Below are 27,874 nucleotides of genomic sequence, written 5' to 3'. Positions count from 1 at the left end.
CCAAACCTGTTTAAATTATATATATATATATATATATATATATAGTTTAACCCCATCAGTGCTTCTGTGTTGAAAAGAAACCCAGTGCATGCATGTACGGATAATGTTATAATTTGTAGTGTGTATGTGAAGTCTACGTCTCAGGCATATTGCCATGATTTTTATTATACCAAGTGGTTTTGGTTTACATCATACCATCAAGTGTGAATAGCAGATGATTTTCACCAGCTACAGTGCAGCAGCAGCAGACCACGTATTCAGGATTAGTCCAAAGAGGTTGGATGTTCTTCTAAGCACCCGCAGCAGCCGAGGTGTAGGGATTTAAACACGTTGCGCTGAAAGAGGTTTATCTCCACTTTCCAATTCAGTTGTGTGTCCATGGAATAATCCGACTTCAGTAATGAGGAGACAAAGTGATCTGGCCAGCTTAAGCAAGCTCTTCAGTTGAGGATAATGCGAAAGATGTGTGCTGTATGTAACAATATATATCAATGTTATCATAAGCCCCCACTCTTTCAGTCTTGTATGGAGTCACAATAATATACTGTATCTGTACCTGGTTTCCCTTTCCAGACTTTCCTATTAAGACAACTATAGAAATATATGTTAAAAAATAACACTGCTTATCTCTAGCTTGGTGTGGGTATGACATGGCACAGCTATCTTTGCTCATGCTTTTGTTCAGATTCACTGTATACCATTTCAATCACATCCTAGGGACTTTTTAAAACTCAGAAGGCAGCCTCAAAAATCCTCTCAAAGTTCAGCTGGTACACCCGAGTGTAACCAATAACCTGCTTGAAATTTCAGAAAACGTATTTTGTTTTGTAGTTGTTAGCATACAAGGCAGTGCCCAGTTCCTATCATTCCTGTTACATACAATGCTTTTCATACAATGCCTAGTGGGAGCCCAAACACTAGAGACTAGTGAATTATTTTTCTAACTGCTATTTTTTAATTATGAAATGAGTCATTCTCTTGACTCCTCCCTAATTGTTTTGTATGTACTGCTTTGCATAGTTGCAGTACGCCCTGTTTTTTATGTACATGTATTTTGCATACATTACCAACAGCTCCAGTACTGCCCTCTTTTCAAGGGTACAGTGACTGACCAGTATTAGTGCTAACCTTTTTTTAGATTAAAAAGTAAACATGTTTCTTCCTATAGCCTAATCACTTCTTGTGATGTAGGTTGCATAACCAGAGATGACAACCTCTGAGCTACAGCACTTTCTGAGATAAAACTTTATGACATTGAAGTAGACAATGAGGGTGCCTTTACCACTGTTTTATCTGTTTTTCTGGTGGCTATTAATGCAAAGTTGGTCCTTCCGTGAGAGATAGCCACTAATTTATTATTTGCACAGTTTATAGTCTTAGAGACACCCATAATTCAGTAGCCTTTCACATTTGGAGTAAAATGCGTTTGGTATTGTGTTCCTGGAGTGGCTCACCTGGTAAGGCATGACTAGTAAAGGCATGACTATGTGGTGTGCAGGGTAATTCATATACAGTAATTAGGGGAATACAGGTTTGTATCCTGGCTTTGTGAAGGTGGTCATTGCTAGGGATTCCACAGGGAGGACAATCGGCACTGAGTCACCTCACTGCACTACAGCGGACGCTACTGGCCAGGTGCCTAGTGAGCTCAGAGCGGATACCTGCAGGGCTGTCCTCCAGGGGTTGTTAGCTCACCATCTCCTGCTCTCAATCTGGCAGTAAATAGGAAATTGGCTTAGTCGTGGGATCAGAGAAACTGACCAGTTCTCCTAAACTGTTGCTGTGGTGATGTTTGGCCGATCTAAAAATCTAATAAAAAAATAATGAATAATAAAAGAAATGTTCTCAAGCTATTTTCCTGTGGACAAATAATTCACCTCTATTGACAGTCTATGAGAAAGGCAGTGGGCAGAATGGCAGACAAGGGGTGCTCAGGTTAGCACTGAAGTTGTCTTGTTTGCAGAAGCTCATGTATGCACTGTTTGTCACATATTTTGTCACCAATAGGCCTCCGGCGTCAAGGCCCAGTAGACTGGGATTTAGGATTGTAAGGCCACCTTTAATACCACATTCTCTCCTTTTGATTTTTGCTAAGCCCCAGGATCTGAATTATTCCCATGGGTTTTAGTAGTAATCTAATAATGCACGGTGCATCTAGAAAGGCTTACATTGCAATTCCTTTAGAATTATGATAATAATAATAATAATAATAATAATAATAATAATAATAATAATAATAATAATAATAATAAAAGACAACCAAAACTCTGGCAGGACTACATAGCTTTAAACCCATGTTTCATTGTGAACAATAGTGTGCTGGCTATTTTTTATTTCAACATGTTTTCTTTTGTTCAACATTATTCTGTAACAACAACAATAATTATTGTTATTATCATTATGTGTAAATTCAATCTTGGAGTTATTTTTGGTTTTCCTCTAAACTGTTCCTGTTAATAGCAACATAAAGGATTTTGAACAAATCTTGCACCGTGGAGTACCAGTCTGTACTGGTACAATTGTGATACATTAAGTACTGCGTAATTAATGACATGAAGTTGGTTAAGAAAATTGTGTTACCTGGTTTAATTACATTGTAGCATCACGGCACAGGCCATTTACATGTAATTACCCAATTATTCCACTAGTAGTTACCATGCAAAAGCAAGGACTATTTGTAGTTACTGAGTTATTACTATGTTTATATATGGTTCTGTATGCCCCGTAACTTCGAGATTTTTAAAGTGTTTCTATAACCATTGTAATGAGGAAAAAAAGCAAGATGAAAAAGATATAAACTGCATCTGTTTGCCTGGAACACTGAAAGAATTAGACCAGGGGTTCCAAAACTGTGGGCCATGACTCAGTCCTGAGTGGGCTGCAGGAGCAATGACATTCTTTCTATTTTTTATGTAATAACGAAAAGCAACAATAAAATGCTAATGAAGAAAAAATAAGATTCAAATGAAAAAACAATTTAGATTACATTTATTTACAGTGCTACAGATTATTATTTTTTTTTAATTTGTCATTTAACTTAATAGTGGGCCGCAGTGCCCAATGCAGCTGAACAGGTGGGCCTCAGGTCAACACGTTTGGGAACCCCTGCAAGACCCCAACTGTTTATCGTGCTAAACCCAAGGGAAATGAATTGCCAGCTGTATTTTTTTTATATATATATTTTTTAAACAGAACTAATGTTTATTGAAAGACAGGCAGAGAGAGGTGAGACAAGAAAAAGACAAGGGATTTGACTGTGTGGGTTTTTTTTGCTTTTTTTTTTTACAAAAAGAGAGAAGTGTCAGGATCTCTCATGGTGGATGATGCTGGAGCTGGACGGACAGGCTGGGAGTGCTGTGGGAGTCTGAACACCTCACGTAAACTCCAGAGTTACTGTAAGGATCAGCACAGCTGGCATCAGTCCAAGAGTTTCCATAAAGGATGCAGCATCTGGAAGGGGGTTAATAACACAAAACATCAGGAGTAGACAATATTTTTACTTTCATAACTATAAAACTCTCAATAGTGCTATTTATTAAGTTTCTTTGGTATTTTCAGACAATAGTATTCATATTATAATTGACTTTTTTATTTGACTAGATTTATACATTGAAGAATATAATTTTTAATAAGTTTCACGTATTATTTGGAGTTGGTGACTAAACAGTCGCATCATTAAAGTTCTGGATTTGAGCCCAGCTGTCCCCGCTCTGCACGTCTTTATCTGCCAGTAAAGGATCTTCACATTAGTCATTACTTTTATGGATGCCAATGACTGCATTGACGGAAATGTTTGCATAATTTGTCACGTTTTGAAATATATCTTTTTTTTGTATGCAGATTAAATATATATATATATATATATATATATATATATATATATATATATATATATATATATATATATATATATATATATTCAGTGACAAACTTAGTAAAAGCTTAGTAAATCTAGATCTTTATTTTTTCCATGACAAAAATGAAATCACTGTAAATGTGGTGAATCTCTCTGTCAGTTTTACTTGAGGTATGTTGCATTTTCTGTAAAATGATAATGAAGCACTAAAAAAACTTGCTCAGGAACAACCTTTGTCATTTTCAAATGGATTAATGTGTTTAATAAATATCTTCTTTTAAAATATTATATTTGTAATGATTAATATTATGGTTTGTGTTTTTCTGTGTTTAAGCACATTTCTGCCTTTTTTTTTGGCCGTTATTTAAAAAAAAAAATATATATATATTGACCGGTTCTTTCTATATGGTCCAAAACTCATCTTATTAAATATCACACAATAGCCATTGTATGTTTAAATACAGTACTACAGCACCTGTGCACCACCCAGAAGCATGTTCATTTCTGTGAACACAAAATAAGCATTGTTTTCTGTCCTACAATGTATTTTAAAATATCTTTTTTACAAAGGTACTTCATTTACTTTATTTTAGTATTTATGATTGAGTGTGTTGAAGGTCTAAATGCATTTTTTTCATTAAACCCTCCCCATCTCTTCTCCACCACCTATCACATCCTACATCCTTAGCAGGGGATAGTAATGAGCAATAACAAGGAGAATTTCTAGGAAGTCAACCCTGTTTTTATTTATCAAGTCAAAACACATTTAAATGAGTTGCTGTCTCTGGACGTGTTCACTGTCCCTATTTAGAGTATTGGTCTTTAGGAAGCTGTGCAAAGATTTCTCTCATGCATCAAGATAAGCAAACTAACAGTAATCAAAATTATGTGCTTACATAACAATTGCAATACAGGGATGTTCAACCATTACATCATCACTGGGGGGGCAGATGTTGTTACCAAGATGACAGTTGAGGTCAGATTTGCTAACAAACATTCATTAAAAAATGTAAACAAATGTGAACCATTTATTATCTCACAAAAATGGCCCAAAGACAGGAAATGGAATTATAGGAGTGGTTCAAGCCACATGCATTCAACCAACCAGGAAATTGTGGTTTTGCATAACCCTGCACAGCCTGGAGTGTGTTATTGCAAGTATAAAATGATACACTTACTCAGGTTACCAAATTCGATCCGAACTGTGCGGTAGTGCACCAATCAGAATGAGTAGTTTGTCAATTACATTATATAATGTCCTCCTCTAAGCCCACTAACTAGTAAACTGTTACCGTATCGATAAAGAGCTTTAAAAAATATGTATATTTATGAACTAATTTAAAAAGTCCTGCTAAAACTGTTAAGCAAACCCTAAGTCTTTACAGGATTACCAACACCACTCATAACATTGAAAGTGATTTTTAAAGATGGTACTGTGGTAATGTTAGCAAATGAGGTTTTATTAAACCTTTAGTTCATGAATAGGTTAATATATATATATTTACCAACAACGAACACAAAATGAGCTTTCGTTAACAAGGTAGTTGCCAGGAACGAAAACAGTGCCCCCTAAAATAAAGTGTGAACAAAATATTGCATTTAGAATAACGGACAACACTACGGAGGCAAAATACATGATAAACTTACTGTTTTGATTCTTTGTGCCCTTCATCATGCTTGGGTTTTCTGAAATGAGGAATTTGAAGAAAGCAGTTAGTATACATGATGGGGTATGATGGGAGATGGTGCTGTTTATTTTAAAGTTGCTTACTTTAAACTAAACCACAGTAGTAAGTGCATTGTTTATTGCTTATTACTTGAAAAGTTTAGTATATAGCATACGAATGGGGAGTGTTTTCTGAGCACATTTTTATTGCTTTGATTCTGTTTCAAGGGCAGCCCTACGCTCCCCAGTTTAGACCCTGCCTCTAACCACACTGTCACAGAAGCAGAATAATGCTGCTGTCGATTTATCAAGTGTGTCTGCTGGTGTGCCAGTCATTACATGACGCACTGGGGCCAGGCTTCCCGGAGGAAGTAATCAGGAATTCACAGCGGGTGCTGTCTCAATCTTGAGAGACTGCAGGTAAGGAGGCAACTAGGAGACATATTGTATTTACTGAGGAGTACATCTGCAGTGTAGAAGGCAGTGGGTTTGAGTAGCTCAGTGGTTAGAGAAAGTGCTGGGCTGCAGTGCAGAAGGCAATGGGTTTGAGTAGCTTAGTGGTTACTGTTGGGCTGCAGTGTGGAAAGCACTTATCATTCATGTGGTTTCTAACGGTAAGAAGCCGCAGACTTACCGAAGACAATGAGCCGGGTGTGGGTGTCTGTGGAGCCTAGAGGATTCTGGGCCGTGCATCGGTACATGGAGCCGTTCAGTTCTGGTGGCACTCGCTCCAAAATCAGCTCCTTCCCATCATGCTCTGCACTGCCGTCCAACAGACGACCTCCGACCCGCGTCCAGGTGAAGAGGGGCTCGGGGAAGACCTTGTTCTGCAGGGCAGGGGATAGAAAGGGTGCAGGCATCATCTAGACATCTAGTGACTGGAGCAATAAGTGCAAGAGAGGACAGAAAAGCAGGGGCAGGGAAGCGGTGTTGCTCAGTGGTTAGAGAAAGCGTTAGGCTGCTGTATGGAAGGTAGTGGGTTTGAGTAGCTTGGGTGTTAGAAAAAATGCTGGGCTGCAGTGTGAAAGATAGAAGGTTTGTAGCTCAGAGTTTTGAGAAAGTTCTGGTCTACAGTGTGGAGGTTTGAGTAGCTCCGTTGGTTTAAGTGGCTCAGAAGTGTCAAACATACTGTATATGCTCCTATTATGTTTGGAAGGAGACAGAAAAACATAATGTGACCATATGAATTTCAACCCAGGCCTTCAGTGGATAACATATAATTGACAATCAATATAAAAATGATTCAAGTCCAGAATTTTCTAAAAGGGTTTATTGATTATTCAGAGATTTGCATAAATGCATAGCTTAATCAGATGCATCCAGTCACTTTGCTCTGTGTTAGTATGTCAGTTTGAAACTCAGGAGCTACCACTCAAATAAAGATAAGCATTCGTACGTCTATGGGCTACAGAGCCCTTTGTGTGGCGGTGCTTGATTTGAATGGCCTGATGCTTCTTAATTGTGGGTGCTGTAACATGACAGGTTTGCACTATTTATTACTTTTTTTGACTGTTTTATTTTGCCTGTTGTATATGTTTGTTGGTGTGAAGGCGATCTGCTTTCTGACTCTAGGATTTGCCTTAATGGCTCTGTAGAGAATGTAAACTGGCCAACTTTCTGTTTGAGCTGTAAACTAGCTAGTCAATTACACACAAAATGCGCCCAGGTAATCCGTATTGACTTGAAATCCTGGATTGTCTGTGTTGCTACAGTAAATTGGAGTCATGCATTCTTATCTTACTCTGAGTATGGCTCCAGATTTCAAAATTACCCAACACACTTATCCCTGCAGATCCTACCTGGAATCCTTGAACGACAATGCGCACTGTGTCCCCAACCTTTGCTCGGGTCGGAGTCATTATCAGCTTGGGGCCCTTAGGGGCCTCTGCAGAGGAGAAGAGAGCAAAGTTAACTGTTATGACTGGACTCCTTGGTCTGTCTGTCCACAGACAGCACTGCAGACTGAAGTCTTCTGCAACTTTAAATACTGTTCTAATCCCAGTGCATTCCCCCGAAGACACTGAAGCAGCAGCAAATAACAACAGCAATAGCAGCATAATGGAGCGTAACAAATATTGCACAGTATTGATTTAAACAAGTGTTGAGAGATCTGGCATCGGCCAACTTTTTCATCGTCAACGCTGCTGAGCAGATGCTTTGTATTACCCAATATCATTTTTGATTTTACATTCATTCATATCTCACTGTTCTAAATAACACTGCAATGCTAAACAGATGATCTAAAGAAAGTCATTTTCTGAATTCAGTTGTTTAGTTTAGGTTAAAACCTGCTAGTATATGAACAGTGTAGTGCTTTGGTTGTTGCAATTATGGGAAAACCATAGACAACCCCTGGTCATCCTCATTTGTGGAACTACAATACCCCACGGTGTATACTCTATTTAAACCATTTTGATTCCCAGTATGCTACGTTTCTACCAATGGCAGCTCCATCCTATTGTAGCTGCCCTTGAAAGTACATTGTAGTGCCCTTGCTGCATTGCCCCATTTGGTCTCCAGGTAGATAAAGCACAGGGCTGGATTTAGTACCAATATCATTTATCAAATGATCAGACTAGGAACTCGCAGGCAGAGAATTGGAAGCTCAGCCATATGAGACACTTTGCAAAATAAGTCCCTTGTCTTTTGCAGTGTGAAGTTGGGAGATTAATTTAATTTAGTCTGTTGTTGAAAAACCTTTGCGGTGTGAACGGATCATCTCCTGATCTATCGAAGGTGTCAGGGGCTCTGCAGCAGAAAGAATCAAAGTCTTTGTTTTCACACGTTCTCTTCAGCAGGGTCTAAATTGATATTACAGCAATATTTGTATATATTGTACTGTTTCTCTGCCTGCTATGGGTATCACTGTGAATGGTCAGGGCTGGATGGAATCTGTGGTGACACCAAAACATACACTGACTAGTCTGCAGGCTTGTGAGTTGTGCTTCTGGTGGTGGGTTTTCGCCAGAACTTGCCATTCCAGGAGCACCCCGGAGACTTGATGGACAAATACACATGCACACCTATTCCCTAATTACATAATTTGTGTACTTGCATTTATTATATATGTCCAGTTCTGAAAGAAACATGTTACAGTAAACTTGTTATTATGTCGTGTGTGTGTATCTTTTAGGGAAGTACTTGGCAGGAAACAGACTTGAACTTGTTTATTCCGCATCCAGAACGAGAGTGCGAGTCAAGAGTTACACTCCATGTGTTTCAGCATTAACTGTGAAGCGCATGTCAGGGGCGTCTCCAGCTAACACATAAACCTAACCCCCAAATGCTATCAGCACTTTATATTTATTTTAAAACATGATATATGTTACTACACTTGGTTAAAGACATCTCTGTTTGTAAGCCATGCTTTTAGTTAATGCTGCACTTGCTTGGTCATTCCACCTGGGGGTCCCCAACCCTTAAATGGCTTCTTTACTGTCATTAACCAACCAGCTGCTTCCCTATTGGTTGATATGCATTCATACATAGTGACATGCTTTCACCCAGGAGACACTGCTGAGGTGAAATGCCCAGGAAGTAACAGATGAAATGAAAGCCAGGGATTAGCAGGAACTGTATGTTATTATATATATATTTTTTTTTTAATAAATAGTATTATAGTCCATGTCTAAGCCTGTTTTAAGAAATTTCTCTCTCTCTCTCTCTCTCTCTCTCTCTCTCTCTCTCTCTCTCTCTCTCTCTCTCTCTCTCTCTCTCTCTCTCTCTCTCTCTCTCTCTCTCTCTCTCTCTCTCTCTCTCTCTCTCTCTCTCTCTCTCTCTCTCTCTCTCTCAAATCCCAGGACTTAATTGTCTTGTGCAGGCATTGCAGTTCAATGATTGGATTATTGCAAAGAACGATTTATAAGGAAATCAGTAGAACTAACTGCTAGCTTATAACATGAAAGAAAAAAGTGTCTATTGTTACCATAACTGTTGTTTTTTTCCCGTGTTTGCCTGACTAAAAGCAAATAAAGGAATACATTAATAATTAAAATTAACACAACGTGTGTAATACAGTACTAAACTGTCTGTGAGTCCATCTTGTGGACAAAGGGTGTACTGCAATAGGATTTACAATTTTGAATGGGTAAGAGATTGTGAAATAGATGGATTTGAATAGAGGCCTTCAGAGTTCAAAAGCTGTCGTCTTGACCCCCCACCCAGACCCGAAACCGCTGCTTCTATTCTATATGGGGCAGATACATTGAAAAGCTGACCCCCGTGTCCTGGAGGCTGCTGGTCCAACAGAGTCTGGACATGTGCTGTGGCAGGCCGCCAGTGCTCCTGGCTGAGATTGTTATTTCTCTGGCTTTAAGCAGATTACCCCACAAATCTTTTCCAATGAGACTCAATGGTCAGTATCAGTGTTTAGTGACGACATTCAAGCACTTGAAATGAGACTGAAATTGCTGGAAACCGAAGCCAGCTGTCTGTATGTTTAACCACTGATGGGTTCAGCACAGTACAGGATGACAATGGGTCTATTTGAAGGATCTAAACAGTGGCAGATCTAAACACTGCAGCTCATTAACTTTGTATTAATCCAGCTGGGGTTTTACACAAGGACTGATTTACAGACCCGCTTATTAACATTGCCACATCAAATACAAAATACAGTAAAATAAGCTTTATGATAAATCAGGTTGTATTAAGATCTGCCACTGCGTCATTAAAACAGAATGAATTGACACTGCTCTTTTACACAACAGAGGCGAGACCAAAGTCATTTCCCCTTGCTCTTTAAAATAAGATGGACCTTTTGAACGCTCTTCCTGGTAGCAAGAGATGGTGCCAATTAGAGCACTGCTGCTAGGTATTTCCAGCAGTATTAAAGGAAACTTGATTCAGTTGGTCACTAGATGACGCTGGCTCTCACTTCAATACGAGTCAATGTAATATATATATGTGTTCCGTATGGCTGGCAACAAGAACTGAAGAGGCGCAAAACGAGCAAGATGGATTTACTTCATTAACCTCTTTAACTGTACATTTGTTGAAAATGTTGCCCTCTTTATGTCTTTGCATGGCTACCTGAAATGATAAATACTGGAAGAAACCTGAATGCTTCACTAAGAAACCGCCCCAGGGAATTTGTAAATAAACGGCCTGCTGTCTTTCTAAGTGCCTGTAGACAGATTAATTCAGACAGTGCTTAAATTGCAGGGAATTGTAGGAGACTCACGATCCCCCCCCCCTGCTCTACGGAGAAGCTGGTCCCGCGTGATAAATAGGAGTCAGATGATCGTTCAGCCTAATGGCACAGGTCTCTGAGTCCAGGCTTATAAACGAGAAGCTGAGTTTGCGTTTCAGGGGAACTGAACCACTGGCAGGCTCTTTCTCATTTAATTACATTCAAGAAAAAGATTATTAAATCGAAAAGTAGTTATTTACTTTGACACACAGTGCATACCACATTTCATTTTTTCATTACTGTAGTATTTATTTTCTTTCAAAATACTGTAGGTCATTTCTAGGTGCAGATGGAAATGTGGCCATTTAGAGACACAATAACAGAGATTAATTTTGCGGTGCACTACATCAGTATGTAAAGCCACCCGGGTCAAAAACACATTTACAAAAACATATTTACTACATGTCCTAATCTGACTTTAGTACGTGTTATAATTCTAATTATTATGCATGGTAATTTGGCCAATCAGATCACTGAAAATGAAATGAGAACCAATGAATTTAAAGAAAATAGTAAGTGTAATAAATTATCTAATTAATGGACTTGGCATTGAATAAAGTCTAGTGAAAGATGGACAGACACGGACCCTCCGAGACAAGCATCAACCGGCGGTTTCAGAGCATTAGAAATCGCTTTAATTCAGTGGTAACCCCACTGTAACTAATATGTAATTTTAAACAATTTAAAGACATTTAATCTAATGTTAGCTATGGCAACTCCATATTTTAGTGTAAAACTGAAATAAATATAATTAGAAAATTAAAAAAAAAGAATTGTGTACATTGTTAATATAAACTGACCCGTGTCACGGTCAACACTGTCTATCTCAAGAAGTCGGTAGCACTCAGCAAATCTATATTTGCACCGCAGAAGAAAATCTCTCGCCACCATGATTTGCAATTTTCCTCATTCTTGTTTTTTTTAAAAGTGTATTTCATGTCTGAAATTAAAATGATGTAATCCTGAAGATGATTGGCTACTCTTGTAATTTACTCTGCATTACTGTAAAACGACCAGCCCCAACGTAGAAAACACGTAGTTCATTTACATTTATTTAGAACACGTACTATTTCATGTATTCTGATTGGTCCAAACCAATGTGTGTACTAAATATTTTAAAAGTGTACTAAATAACATGTTTTTGACCCGGATGGCCTTCCATACGTCAGCACTGTATCTGAGAACACGGGAGTAGGGTTGGAATTATTGATCGTGATATCAATAATTAGTTTCATCTTGATTATTTATTGTACAGAGAAATGACCTACCCGTATTATCACTGGAAATTGAGTTATTACCAAGATGCTTTACTCTACCCTCTCCAGTAGAAAACCACTTTTGTCTTAAAAAGGGGGGTGTTTAAGTGCCATGTAATTAGACTGGCAATTGAGCAATTTCTTTAATTCAACCCATCCTCAACTGTTGTATAATTTTATTTAAAAAAAAAGACCGAAAAAAATTACTAACTGAAGCACACACAGAGATAAAGATGACAGTGTGGAGAGTTGGAAATTAAGCTCGACAATGCAAGTATTTACCGTGTTTAACTGGTGAAGTCTAAACCTCATTTTCAGTGAAGGGTTTCAGGGAAACAGCAGGGGTACAATATACAGATTGAAACAGAACAGAAAGGCACAGAGGCATCAGATCACAGAAACAGGCTCTGAACTGATGTCGCCGGTGTTGTCTTTCAAAAACACAATGCTAAGGCTGAGACTGAGATGGAGAGGGTAGGCTGGTTATGAAATGCAAGCGGAACACCAAAGGTTAAAAAAAAACACCCAGTCAAAAAAATATTGATAGTCCTGATATGATTTTCTGTATATACTGATGACATTTTTAAGCTCATACTTTTAACACATTATAGCAAGTTATTGTTAATGAAATAACTCCAGAAATCGGCAGACAAAGGTTTGAGAAACACGTGTTTTTATAGCAAACATGTTTTTTTGTATATTGAACCAGGATATATGATACTATAATAAGTTAAAGAAAGCTGTTTTTATGCCTTACTTTATCTCTTGGACTTCCTAGGTCATCTAACCTGGAGAGTGAAATGTGGTGTGCATGAATAACTAACCAGCTGTTTTCCCTAATGACTGACATGCTGTGCAGCCAGTCACATGCTTTGAGCCCTGAAGCCACTGCTAAAGGGAAATGACCTATGAAGTGTAGGCCTGCAGACTGAATGCTGTCTTTAACCTCACATCATTTTTTAAAGGAAAATGCATGTTATCTCTTTCGTATTTCTTATAAAACTTCAACTGGGAGACTAACATAGTAAATAAAAATGCATAACTGGGAATATTTTTGGAATTCTTTCATTATAAACTCTTTAAATGTTAAAAGCTATACTATATAACTCCATGACATGCTCATACTAATCTAAAGTCTTACGTGTTTAACCCTTTCATGCATTAAATATTTTTCAGAAACAACTGAAACATTATTTTTTCATTGCTTTATATGGGGACAAAATTGAATCCTCATATGAGACTATCATGCATTTGAAGAGTTTTTTGATCCATGCCCATATGAGGACATCATGCAGGAAAGGGTTCAAATCCTATAATATGTGATGTCTATCATTCTTTATCAAGCCAACAGATTTGTCTGTAATCAGTCGTACTCACCCAGAGTAACTTCGGCCTGCATTGGCATAGAGAGAGCAGGGTGCTTGACCTCGCAGCTGAAGAGCGCATCATTGTCCAGCTGGGGATTGAGGGTCCAGGTAATTATGGCGTGCACCTCTATTGTGCCGTCGCTCAGCGGAATGTGGGTGTGATGGAAGTAGTAGAGCGGATCAGTGCTCTGCACCCAGCGAGGGAACTCCCGGCTCACCACCGTCTCAGGGATGATCTCCGTGGCTGGGCTGGGCTCGTAGCGCGGGGCCCGGGGGGTGTAGCCTCTCATGGGGTCCTCGGTGAACAACCTGGCCGGCTTCTCGTCAAAGTCCAGCAGGGACAGAGACTTCTGCAGCTTGGTGTCATCGAGCTCGCGGCTGATCAGGGGCTGCGGCCCCTGGGGGACCCTCATAGCAGCTGCCTGTTTCCCCCCTGAGGAGGGCTGTGCCCAGGGGATCACCTCAATCAGCTCTCCGTCCCGCTTGAAGTACACCTACAGGGGTAGCAATCAATGAAAAGGTTTCCAAATGGAAAAGTCTTCCATTGCTGTAAAATGAAGCAGTAAACTTAACCCATTCGTGAATGTGCACGGTTCATCCTGAGCTTGCGGGGTGTGCATTTCAAAACAGAATATATATAAAAAAATAAGGATAAAAGCAAATTGCATATTTTACATTGTGTTATTGTATCACTTTTTAGGGGACTTGAATTTGTTTCTCCATTCAGTGGGATGAAATGCCTACAAATTGTTTTTAGTTTTTATGAGCCATATTTCAAGCTGAATGGTTTTAATCTAACACTTGAGACACAAACGCTTTTTTCTTTTCCATTTGTTTTTCTTAATTTGTAAAATTTGTGTTTTAAAGTCAAATTTGCCTAACCTTCTCAAAAAATGTAAAATTAAAAAATAGCAAGAGACAAGCCTGAGGAGGATCAGAAAAATCAAAGCCGCGCACGCCTCAATTATGTTTAATGTATGTTCAGTGCAAGTTTTAACATTTGTACCCGAATGACCTTCATCTGGCTTACAGGGCTTCATCAAAAAATCCAGTAATTTCATATCTGTCGGAGCTTTGCAGATCTTCAATAATTCACTCTTTTATTTAATTTGGTTTTGCAAAGAAAAAATCTCATTAATTATGACTTAGACTATATCTTTGAGGGTTGTCATTTTAAAAGTGCTGAAAGCAAGACAAAAGTCAAACAAAAGGAACAAAAAAATAAGTTTGCCTGACAAGGTTGTTCCAACTGTGACCCAAAAAATGAATAACATCTGCAGTTTTTTAATTTTTTTTTTAATTTAACCCCTTAAGGAGTACCGGGCAATGCAGTTTACTAAAACATTAACATGCGTTTTTCCTATTGTGGTTAAGGCTTAGGTAATATACTGTATAATAAACTAATTTAAAAACCTATTCAGCAAACATCTGATCCCTACTTTGGGATTATAAACTCCAATTATATCATTGAAACTGATTACATTTGTTTAGAAGCACTTTTAAATATATTACTGCAGTAATGCTTAGCATTACTATATATACTACTACACAAAATGAGGAACATTTATTAACATATTAGTAAACTAGTTATTGACAGATAATAAACAAACAAAAAAAGTCCCTTAAATTTAAATAAAATGCTCTTACAATAAGTATTGTAGCAGCAACATTATCAGAAGTTCATTCGTGTTCTGATTTATACCTTTTCAATTTTTTTTATTTTATTTTTACTTTCTTAGGTGCAGCACATTTATTTTTGTTTGCTGGAAGTCCCTTTTCTGGCCATTCACTTCCTGTGTAACAGGTAATAGGTTCCCACCTGACACCACCTGTCCTCCAGGTAACATGGGACCCAAGTGTAAGGCTCAGGTTGGGCCCTATAAGCTGTAACACATGAAGAATGTAAACTTATAGTGCTGTAGCAGGACAGTAAAAATGTGCTTCACCTGAGTCAAATAAAGCCTAGAAAAACAAAAAGATTAACAGCATAACGATGAGGGACTTTTAAGACTGTAGGTGTTATGCTAATAAGAAGGCTAATGCTTTAGAAAGTCTTGGTAATTACATCTTTTTAAGACATTTAACTTGCAATCATTTTAATTGTCTATACAGAATCAAGCAGCAACAATGATTGTTATATCTCCTATAAGCCTCATGCATCTGTTACTGAGTTTTGTACAGATTAATAAAGTTGTATAATAAATCATTTGTGTCTTGCTCCTTGGTTTGATGCATGCTTTCTCTTTAATTCCTGCACATGGTTTTTTAAAAGCAACAACACTTTATGTACAAAGTATTAATGATCTTGTGAAATTGATATTGTACATTGGTAGTATTTTCATATTTTGACATGGCCTGAACCAACACACATTATTGCCCTCAGATTGAATCTCTCAACCCCAGCTAATACAATGTGAACGGAAATTGTTTGTGCTATTGTCAACAAATCTGGGCAATAGTCACTCCAGTGGTCAATAGTCAAAAAAAACTTTTGAAGAAGTTTCTTTTGTGCTTTTTTGTCTGTAAGCATATGTAGAATGCCAGTGAGGGCCCCATTTAGAGTTTTAAAAGGTGGCAGTTAGAACTGCTGCTGTTTAGATCAATTTAAGAGACCCAAGTGTGCTGCAATATGAGGACACCTGTACAATATTTGCTCCAAATCTATTGTGTTGTAATGCTGTGGTCTACTAGAGTCTCTTCATAAGATACTGGTATCCCAGCTGTACAAAGCTGTGACATTGTTATGAACAAGACTGTAACATAATTGTACTGAACGATAACAAGGTCACACATTCAAATGACTGCGTTTTCTGCGACCCTCTTTGTTGCCGTACCGTTGGTGCAGGTTTCCCCCCAGAAACGATACAGATGAGGGTGAAGTTCTGGGCCTGGTATCGACTAAAAGGTGCCGGCGTATCTGCTGCCACCACTGAGATCGAGAGAGGCGGGGCTGGAAAGAAAGACACAAACGTTACCATACTTATTATATACAGCACAGCAAGCTTATTGTTCTGTTTGATCACATTCGTTAATAAAGGAAGTATAGCTTTTCTATACGTTAGAGGTTAAACTTTTAAACATGTTTATTCCTAATTATAGACTGCGCAGGATCTTTCAGCCAATTCCTTTCTGTATTCCACGACACATCACGGAAAAACCCTATTCACTACATCGACCGTGCCACTGTCAGTTTTTACCATGATTTATTCTCCATATCAGCACGTTGATGTCATCTGCTTAATTTTTTTACCTGAGGTACCTTTTTGAATTCCATTCAACTGCAAAGTCCATTCAACGTCGTCCTATAAGCCTATAACAAACCGCAGGTTTTAAGAGCAGCTACATTTCTTCCATGCGCCTAAGAGATAAACGTGATTTATAAATATCACCCTAAATGTTTAGTAAATTAAATGGCAACTATCCCTCCAGTGCAAGAACACCCTCAGTGTCTTGGCCTAGTGTGCATTGTGACATAGACAGATTGTCAACTGAACGGCAGGATCCAGTGCCTGCTGCCAGCTTCCATCACATCCTCTGCCAGCTTCAGCTCTTTGAAATTTTCAGCACTTGTTTATTGCAACGCTTCTTAATTGATTTTTTTTTTTAAAACCCACTCTAAGAGCAAGTAACACCGAAATGACATTTAATGGCTTTTTAACATCACTCCTGATTTGTCACATTCACATGTTTATTGTTTTTTCTTGAAGTTTCCTGCTTGTCAGTGAGGAAGGTGATAGCACATCTCCTTCTAAAGCCATATTCCTTTAAAGGGATGATGACCACAATTTAAAAATTGGATTCTGTTTGCTGTTTAGTTTTCCAGACTTGTTTATTTGCTTTGGGGGAGCTATTTTTTCCGGACACCGCGCTATGGTGAAGTGCTCCAGTGAGGCTGGTGTATTTGTGTAGAGTGGAGTGGAGTGGAGTGCAGCTTGTGGAATTAAAGAAATGAATGAGCCACTTGCCCTTGCTGGGAGGGGAATGTGTACATGAAGAAGGCAATTTGAGTTACACAGAAAACCACTCCCCAGAGGATTGCTTTTGCCATAAATATCTCCAGACTCTTACCAGATTTATTAAAGGTTACTGAGTACTTCTTTCTTTCTTTCTTTCTTTCTTTCTTTCTTTCTTTCTTTCTTTCTTTCTTTCTTTTTCCAGTGAACTCTGAAGAGCCAGGATGCTCTCCTGACTGTATGACCCACCCTGCACTCCATGCGGTCGTGCCCATTGACAAATTATTAGGAAACTTACGTCTTGACGGTGAAATATGCGTGGTGGCAACCAGCATCCAAGTTGCACCCTGGTACCTTTGTCCTATCATTGGTTTTGTCCTTTGTGGATGTTTTATATCATTAATGTGGTCCGAAAGTAAGTCCAGCTTAGTAAACCTGTTTTTTAACTTTAATCAATCAATCGTATGTTCTCAGGTAAATCTAAACCAATTCAAGCAGACTAATGTTTCAGCCATTTGTGTCTTTAAAGAATCTTCCTCACTCTCCCCACAGGAGGTTCTGTAATTGACAGGTTACGTCTTGCTTGTCACTCTGTTGTGAATGAATTGGAAAGCTGGCAAGTTTCAGGAATGAGCGAGTCGTGCCAGCCGGTTATTGGCAATGTTAAATAGCTGAACCCCTCGGTTTGTATGTTAACAGATGAAGCACAGCACAGCAAAGGGGTGAAGGACTGATGTCAGTGGATACTGAAGCCGGTGATCTCTGTCTTTTTAACATTGGAAGCTATAGGCTAGCCTTGAACCCATCAGGACTCTAAATTAGATCTCAAGGGGTAGGAGCTCAGATAAGATGCTGAAGGTCACTGAAAGTCTTTTGTAGCTAACACATCCTAACCTTATACTAACCTCACAAACTTTTCTCATTGCTGTTTTTTTTTTTTTTTAAAGTCATTAAGTTAGATTTGTGCCGGTCCTCCCTTTTCTCTCTACATCCATGATTTAACAGCGTCTAAAATAAAGCAATTTGGGATTAAATCTTGTGACATTTATATTAATATTTAACCTTGGATTTATATATTTAATTGTTAATATTTAACCATTTGTATTCTAGATGAATCTACCAAAGGGAATTGCTATTCTTTCTTAATTGCTGTTATCCATGCTTCCTCCTTGAACATATTAGTCACATTCATCATTGCGCCCCCTAAGAGAGTCATTTTACACAACACAGGTAATACATGAAATATTATGTTGCCCATTCCTAGTTCCTACTGTTTTATCAGAACTGGTTCATAGATAAACTGAAAAGCGAAGTGTGACAAACTGCTAACTTCACTGTGACAGAGTGTTCAAACATGGTCCAGTACCAGCACAATATCAGCCCAAATGGCACCTGCCACCCAACCTCAGCCCAGCCAATGTGAATTTGTTGTCAAGTGACTCAGGGAGAGTGGCTCTAAAAGTTATATTCTCTATTGGTAAGGTGGCGTATTTGCACAGATTGGAACACTTGTTAGCCAACGAGATTTTCTTTTCATTAGACAGGTCAAATGAATCAACCCGAGACTGAATGCAGGAGACTAGAAAAAACAATCAGGTAGGACAGAGTTTTTCTCCAGAGAAATGGGGCATTCAAACGGCTCACACTATATTAATCTGTCCTTTGAAATCCAGTTCCCAGGACGGCCAAGGTACAGAGATAAAAGGTGCTAACGTGCGTTTAATCGCCTCTCCATTGTGTCTTTAACATTTGCATTACCTTGTTCATTTGCATATGTTATTACTGAGCTGTCATCCTTTATAGCTCTCCCTTGGGAGAACGATTTGTACCAGGGGAGGGAGGAAGGGACGGACGGGGGTGCTGGAGAGAAAGGCAGTCTTTAAATTGTCATGGAGGGAAAGGGCAGACACGCAGAGACAAAAGCCTGCGTCACGTTCAAAAGCATCCCCGGCTACTGAGCACATTAATCATGTTACACTGGTGTGTGTGCCGAGGGGTGGGGGAGAGGTTTATTGTGACACAACCTTTAGACAAATTGGACAACCGCCAGTTTGTTGATAGAACAGATTTGCAATATTGTATTATTCAGCTAATGGGGCTACAGTTAACAGGGCCTATAATAAGGAACAGTTGGAAAGTCCTTAACATGATTTAACAGGTAGTGACTGAGGATCGAACACCATCTAATGCTCTCCCTCCAGTAGTTTACAGAGTGTCTATCTGCCAGGCTTGGAAGCAAGCACCTAAGCTGATTTCCATTGCCCAATGTCCCCTTTCTCAGTTGCACTGATGAGTCAAATGTTCTTGTTGTTCCTCAGCACCTATGATGTCTTTTTTTGTTTTGAGCTGAGTGTGCTAACTCAACCTGCCCTGAGAATGCTTTTCTAAACAGAGAATGCTTTACTAACCATAACCAGCTCTGGTTTTTATTGATTTCACTTGTCTGTGCTTATTTCTAGCTATTTTTTGTTTTCACTTTATTTTTTTCCTGTCACAATATGTGTACTCGACAGTACTTGCACACTTCAATAGTACCTTCTTTACACGAGTATGTCTGTGTACTGTAATATAGCTCTAAATCTCACGAGCAAGAACATCTCATTTTAAATCTCACAAGCGTGTTACAATCCTCCAATAGAAATATAGGAATTAACTACCACTCAGTTGTTGGTTTGGGTTTAAAGTATTCAGAACGAATCAATGCGAGATACAACTGCACTTGTAAAAGTTTTTTTTTCATGGGGAAAGAGGTCAATTCAACATGAACTGAGTAACCATTTCCAGTGTTTTCTGGTCTTTCATGGCTATAAACTGATTACATTATTTGTGTATCAGGGGTGTTTTATCTTTTTTATCAGTTAAAACCAAAAACCAGAAGCCCTAATTATACCGAAATAAGGAATGTCCTTATCAGTAACTTCACCCACGCTTTCCTTTACATTGAGAACTTACACAATTCAAATAGAAGGAATAATACACAGAAAAAGCATCAAACATATGTATACCGGATGCAATTGGGCCATTTTAAACTTGCAGTTTGGCAGATGGGCGCCCAGCTGGGCTTCATTATACCATCCCTGCCCACCCCTGTTGGCTAAGTTGGTATTTGTTTGGCAGGGGAACTCGCCACAATCTGCTGCAAGTTGGCCTCTTCCCACTTTAGGGGAAACTGGACAATTGGTTGACGCTCCCTAAAGACATTCAGATCTCAGACATTAAGGCCCTGTCCACACTACATAACCGATCTCGAGAACCGTACTCGAAACTGCTCTAATTAATCCAGCTCAAAGTGTCCACACTGAAGTACCGTTTAGTCAGGCTTAATGTGTCCACACACCATTAGAATAGTTCAGTTACAATTCCAGCAGCGCAACGAACCGTGGAATTTAATACGATAGTATCCAACCATGCACTGTATTTTATTTTAAAATAATGTGTTATGTCCCATATTAACAGAGGTCCATATTGCATAAATGAAATGAAACAAGTATTGCGGAAAAAGTAAATCCGAACACACACACACAAGTAAGGCATGAAGTTTTCAGGTTTTATTTTTAATCAGGTGAAGTCCCTTTAAACAAATTGAGCTGATTCTGTTTTATAATTAAACACAGAAAAAGCTGTTAATTACAAAACAATCTTTGTTTTTACCTTCATATCTTGCCTGAGCCTAATTCTGGTCCTCTTAATTATATTTCAAACAGAGCTGACAAATTACGTAATTTGTTCATCCCTGATGCTACTTTTAACTCGCATTTCATTTTTGCAGTCGCCTAATTTAACGTTGTGTTTTTGTTATTTTCCCCACTAGTTTAACAGAGATGTCCCGACAGATTTTTTGAAGCATAAAAATGAATACCTAGTGCGGAGTGTACACTGATAGCAAGTCCTTCAGGCGCATGCTCTGAGTATTTCGCCAAACATACCACAAAGCATTTTGGGATACTGGAGGATACACAAAAAATGTAGTTTGGTATTACAGCGTCCACACTTCTGATAAACCGCACTACCTGATGTGATCTAATTAGAACTGGACTCGAGACTACTTCCTGAGGTGGTCTTGAGTCCGGTTCTCGAGTACGGCATTAAATGCTGCGTAATGTGGACACAAACTGTATTTAGCACTTTTAAGCCGGCTTAAATGCAACTAATACGGTTTAAAGGCATAGTGTGGACAGGGCCTAAGTCCGTATAGATAGTGGGACATACATCAGTTTATTGGCCATGAGCATAGGCGGTGCATGAGTCTTTCGTTTGGGGAGGCTATTCCACACTTTCCCCCCTGCATTTATTGAACCCAATGATGTACAGTAAGATACACACACATTATATATATATATACAGACATGCTCAAATTTGTTGGTACCCTTACAGCTCATTGAAATAATGCTTCATTCCTCCTGAAAAGTGATGAAATTAAAAGCTATTTTATCATGTATACTTGCATGCCTTTGCTGTGAAAAGCTGTGAAAAGAGATGAATTATTGCTTATTCTACAAAGATATTCTAAAATGGCCTGGACACATTTGTTGGTACCCCTTAGAAAAGATAATAAATAATTGGATTATAGTGATATTTCAAACGAATTAGTTTCTTTAATTAGTATCACACATGTCTCCAATCTTGTAATCAGTCACTCAGCCTATTTAAATGGAGAAAAGTAGTCACTGTGCTGTTTGGTATCATTGTGTGCACCACACTGAACATGGACCAGAGAAAGCAAAGGAGAGAGTTGTCTGAGGAGATCAGAAAGAAAATAATAGACAAGCATGGTAAAGGTAAAGGCTACAAGACCATCTCCAAGCAGCTTGATGTTCCTGTGACAACAGTTGCAAATATTATTAAGAAGTTTAAGGTCCATGGAACTGTAGCCAACCTCCCTGGACGCGGCCGCATGAGGAAAATCGACCCCAGATTGAACAGAAGGATAGTGCGAATGGTAGAAAAAGAACCAAGGATAACTGCCAAAGAGATACAAGCTGAACTCCAAAGTGAAGGTACGTCAGTTTCTGATCGCACCATCCGTCATTTTTTGAGCGAAAGTGGGCTCCATGGAAGAAGACCCAGGAGGACTCCACTTTTGAAAGAAAAACATAAAAAAGCCAGACTGGAATTTGCTAAAATGCATATTGACAAGCCACAATCCTTCTGGGAGAATGTCCTTTGGACAGATAAGTCAAAACTGGAGCTTTTTGGCAAGTCACATCAACTCTATGTTCACAGACGAAAAAATTAAGCTTTCAAAGAAAAGAACACCATACCTAAAGTGAAACATGGAGGAGGCTCGGTTATGTTTTGGGGCTGCTTTGCTGCGCCTGGCAGCCTTAAATCTGTGCAGGGCACAATGAAGTTTCAAGACTATCAAGGCATTCTGGAACGAAACGTACTGCCCAGTGTCAGAAAGCTCTGTCTCAGTCGCACGTCATGGGTCCTCCAACAGGATAATGACCCAAAACACACAGCTAAAAGCACCCAAGAATGGATAAGAACAAAACATTGGACTATTCTGAAGTGGCCTTCTATGAGTCCTGATCTGAATCCTATCGAACATCTATGGAAAGAGCTGAAACTTGCAGTCTGGAGAAGGCACCCATCAAACCTGAGACAGCTGGAGCAGTTTGCTCAGGAAGAGTGGGCCAAACTACCTGTTAACAGGTGCAGAAGTCTCATTGAGAGCTACAGAAAACGTTTGATTGCAGTGATTGCCTCTAAAGGTTGTGCAACAAAATATTAGGTTAGCAGTCCCATCATTTTTGTCCATGCCATTTTCATTTGTTTTATTATTTACAATATTATGTTGAATAAAAAATCAAAAGCAAAGTCTGATTTCTATTAAATATGGAATAAACAATGGTGGATGCCAATTACTTTTGTCAGTTTCAAGTTATTTCAGAGAAAATTGTACATTCTTCGTTTTTTGTGGAGGGGTACAAACAAATTTGAGCACGTCTGTATATATATATATATATATATATAATTAAGACTTGCATTTTTTTTTTATTACTGTGTTACTAGTGAGTCTGAATACAAAGTTTCATTCATTGTGTTGAGTTTGAAAAATAGTCAGACTGACGGACACAAATAAAAGCTGTAAACCAGATTCAATCTTCTGCGTCTTTTTGAGAACTTGTACTGTATAATAATTTATAGCACAAAACAGACCTCAAAACCACTCAGGGATGCTACATACTGTATATATTTTACATTGTTTTTTTTCCAACATAAGGCGGCCAAATAAATGGAGTTTAACATAGCACTAGCTTGTACATGTTTTAAGCATTTTAAGCCTATTTAAGCAAATTAGAAAAACAGTAATCTGGCACCACAAACAGTGTTCTGAAAGGTGGCATTTGTTCAAACAATCGAAGGAAGTATATTCTGACTGTACCGTCATAGTTATCAAATTCTCACAAAACAGTGGTGCGTGAAAACAGACAGCATGCTATGAAATTATTTTGCCGCAAGTTCTGTAAAATCAGATTCAGATCAAGCTGTTTGTATAGATAACAGCAATTCGAAATTGTGAAGAGGATGTTCCAGGCAAGGGAATGAGCGAAAAGGATTCCATTTTCGTCGGCTGCCTCCTGCAGCGGTATGGGGGGGCTCAGATAGGCAGGAAGAATTGATGTTAAACCAGTTAAGCATTTTCTACTCCAATGACATTGAAATGCAACTAAATCCTGTATCTGTACTACAGTGTTGATTTTGATATCCCAGCTGCCCTAGCGGTCTGGCGGTTGCGTAGTAGTTAAACGAGAAATATATTCGTTAGACCTGCTTTGCGCGCTTGCCGGAATAAAAATCGATCTTCTTCGCTCACAAATATTTTTTGTGTTGGTCAGAACAATTTCTTGTGAGGGTTTGGGCAATTTATTTTGGGGAGGCTTATACGTGCCGCCTATGGCCATGAGCAAATTTAAACATAGATTTATACTAGTCTACAAAATTGCTTTGTCCTATCCTGAATGTTAGCACACCAGTAATCACCACTGTTCTCCTAACCAGAGGCATTTTCATTGGGGGGTTGTCTCTCTAACCTTGTCTTTAAAGAGTTACTTGGCATGTGTGTAAGAAGAAACTCCTTTTCTTCTATATAGTACTCCTGACCAATGTATTTCTTACATCTACTAGGTGCAATCTACTGCAGCACCATTATACCCTAATGCAACACTTGTACGAAACCCATTGTGATAACATTGCTGATATTGCTGTCTGCTGATGGTTCTGCTAAGGCAATTTCAGGGCAATACCCTGGATTATAACAGTATCCGAATGGTTATTCAAACTTTTCTGTAAATCTTAAGGTTTCACAGGTTATTCTTGGCACCTTTTCATTTAAAGTTCTACCAACGATCTGTCTTTAGTGCTGCCCATGGTGATTCGAATATGCTTTTAGATTCACTAGACCATTTACATTTGAAAAACCTATTAGATATTAAGAACAAATTAAGCACTCTCTGTGAGTCACTGATGGCATTTAACTGCTGGGGCTTGGTATTATTACTTGGATAACTTTGTATGTAGAGATGAATTGGTTTCAAAGGTTGTTTTAGATCTGTAATGCAAGCTCTAATAATTGTATGGTAATTGGACAGGCCACTTTGCTGCTTGAAGTAACCTAGGGTTTATTACTGCAGGCACAGGTTATAAGAAATACACAATCTGGACAGGTGTGTATAAAACATTTAAATTGATTGACTGCATGTATTAACCTTGATTTAAGTTAAAATCCCAAACTAAAGAAGCTGCAACTACACCACTTGGCCACTAATAGCACTCTGTGTTTTTTAAAACAACATGTTGTCAGCGTTTTGCTGTAGACCGTTTTGTTTTCAAGGCTTCGATTTTGCCTATTTGGGTAAAGGCAATTATCTAGCCACCACATTATACATTCACTTCCTGTGCAGAAGGTATAATGACCCCACCTGACAGCTGCCTTAAACGGTGAGTGTGAAGCTTCCTGTTTATGCATGCTAAACAGGAAGTTCATTTATAGTATGATGGCAATAGGGCTTGGACCATCCTTCTATTGAGGGTGAGGAAGAGGTTCAGTCTCTGTTCCTCAACACCACCCTGGACTGGGGGGACTACCCTTCTACTAGGGGGTGAGTTACCATATCCACCCTATCCTAGGGTTACCATAAGACTCAAGGACAGCTCATGAACACAAGGACAGCTTGGGACAGTTCAGGCTTTTCAACTCACACCCCAATGCATTCTGGTATGCATTGTGATGTGAGTTGAAAAGCCTAAACTGTCTTAGTGTACATGGAGTCATATGGTAACACTACCCTTCCCTTGACCTCTCTTTTGGTAGCTTATGATTGTCACCTGAAGTTGACACGACCAAACACTTTTCCCTTGTAAAGTCAGATGTACAGAGGAGGAAGGCTGGCTCACTCTTAGTAAGCAAAGAGTTAAAGCACATATTTTTTTTCTGTCACCTCTCCAGGCTGTTATGGCTGGAGGCGAGAGCTCTGTGTGGAACGAGGAGATATGGGAGCAGGCTTCCACTAATAACGCTTCAAAAGGGAGGCCACCAACCGCGGCGTAGGCATTGCTGGAAGAACTTTGATTCACTTATGTATTTATTTATTTATTCATATATTTCATTTGGAGGGAAGGGGAGGGAGGCTTGTTTAATGGGCCACATTTATTACGATTTTAATTCAGCCTACTTGTGAAAAGAAAATGAAATTGGTAATGTTCCAAAATACTAACATACATTTTGTTTTATTTAAAACTTTCATTGTAGCCAGTGCCACTGGCATGGACTTTCCATTTTCCCTTAAGATGAGTTGAAAAAGCCCTCCCTTTTAAAGCAGTATACACTGTCTAGTCACTATATAAGTACCTGTAATTAATATTGGGTTTGCCTTGATCACAGTTTTGAGCTGATGGGGCATAGACTCCAAAAGATGCTTGAAAGTGTCTTGAGGGATTTTAATTCATTCAGTCATTAATATTTCATACAAGAAGAGGTAGGCAGAGGATCTTCATGACAAATATGTTTTTCAAATTCATCCCAAATATGCTCAATTAGGAGGAGACCTGGGGTCCTAATAGCAGGCTGTGTATATCCCATCTGAACTAATTTCACAAACACCCTTTTTTTTTTAGACATAAAACCCCTGAAAGGGTTAAGTTAGTTCTACATTATCTTCAATGATGTGATTATTGCATAATAAAAAAATACAAACTATAAAATACTCAGTTTATTACATGAACTCATCATTTCCAAAATGCTTTTCTCAGCTAAAAAAAGGAATTGAGTTTGCCCACAGTCTCTGCTTACTGCACAAAAACACAGCTTATTTCAGTCAAGTGGAAAGTCCAGCCAAGTTTCCCATACCAATTATATCTGCAACCATTACAGAAAAAAAATATACATATAATTGTGCTAATACCATGGTATCATGCTGCAGGACCACGACGCCGCCCTACAAATTGGTAGGATTTCTTTTGGAAAAAAATCTCCCCTTCAGCTTAAAAAAAATATTTTAGAACTTTGTTTTTTTGTTCAGGGTTTATGTAATGAAAACTGTTCTGGGAGAAGTTGGCTATAATGTATTTCTGTTCTGAGTAGCATTGGTTTTGATGAATCAGTAAACAGCTCAGTCATCTGTTTAGTAGCCAGGGACTGTTTAAAGTTTATTTAGTGCTCCAGCACTAAACAACCAGCTGCTTCCCCTTTTTGGCTTCAGTCACCTTTTACCAACTGCTGAGGTGAAATGACCTAGGAAGTGTAACAGATGTATCATGCAAACTAAACACTTTCCTTAACCAAATCTAGTACCATATATTATGTTTGAAAATGAAAATACATGTTTGCTATGTTCAGCTCGTCTGTCTGTGTGTTTTATTTTGTATATTCCCTTACAGGTCAATCACTTCAAATTTCTTCTCTTTCAACAACTCTTATTTTCCACTTCAGAAAGTCTGCTTTAGTGCAGCTAGTTACATTTTGAAAATCTCCCCCTCAAAGGCCGCCTCTAGACTTTATGTCAAGCTTTCAAGGGCTTGTTTCATCCCTTCCAGTATTCACAGTGTTTTGGAGGCTTACACTCAAACACAGATGCCAGGAGATCCTGGGGACTGTGTGGGTGTTTAGTGTTGCTGATTATCCTTAATGAGAAAGAAGAACTAACATTTAAATACAGTATTGAGTACTTTTCATCATCTTTTAGCTCGGTGGATATATAGACATGTAGCGATTGTTTATATTTAATAAGCTTTACCCCCCCCACCCTTGTTCCGCCTCCGAACACACACTCCCCGATCAGCCAAAGCTGCGGGTTTATATACATGTGACCATTTCCAAATGAATAATAAATTAATTAATCAATCTGGAGACGGTCACATTCTGCATGGGGTTAGCATGGATGGGGAAGTTTAACCCCATCCATGCTGCAAAAACAACAATAAAAAACGACATGCTTTATACAAATTAAGCAATACGTTTCAAATAATAATAACACAAATACAAAATATTACATAAAACACACATAGGAACTAACCCTGCTACTGGAACTAAGACCAGCACTGGTACATCCATTCCACTCCCTGTCTCTGCTCTCAGGATGCT

At 38.7% G+C, this 27,874-nt stretch overlaps 1 protein-coding gene across 1 annotated transcript in view; it reads right to left on the bottom strand.

Annotated features, from left to right (window-relative positions):
- Positions 1-3,180: 3,180 nt before the first annotated feature.
- LOC117432124 (immunoglobulin superfamily member 21-like) overlaps positions 3,181-27,874 on the bottom strand; it is a 137,439-nt gene continuing 112,745 nt past the window's right edge. The window contains exons 5-10 of the mRNA XM_059001894.1: positions 16,171-16,286; positions 13,347-13,830; positions 7,322-7,407; positions 6,157-6,349; positions 5,504-5,542; positions 3,181-3,450 (exon numbers count right to left, since the gene is read on the bottom strand). Coding sequence (XP_058857877.1) covers positions 3,374-3,450; positions 5,504-5,542; positions 6,157-6,349; positions 7,322-7,407; positions 13,347-13,830; positions 16,171-16,286 — 995 coding nt within the window. The 3' untranslated portion in view covers positions 3,181-3,373. The remainder of the gene's footprint in view (positions 3,451-5,503; positions 5,543-6,156; positions 6,350-7,321; positions 7,408-13,346; positions 13,831-16,170; positions 16,287-27,874) is intronic.

Source organism: Acipenser ruthenus, chromosome 27 (genome assembly GCF_902713425.1).
Source record: "Acipenser ruthenus chromosome 27, fAciRut3.2 maternal haplotype, whole genome shotgun sequence".
Classification (NCBI taxonomy): domain Eukaryota; kingdom Metazoa; phylum Chordata; class Actinopteri; order Acipenseriformes; family Acipenseridae; genus Acipenser; species Acipenser ruthenus.
This window is presented reverse-complemented; position numbering and strand designations above follow the sequence as displayed.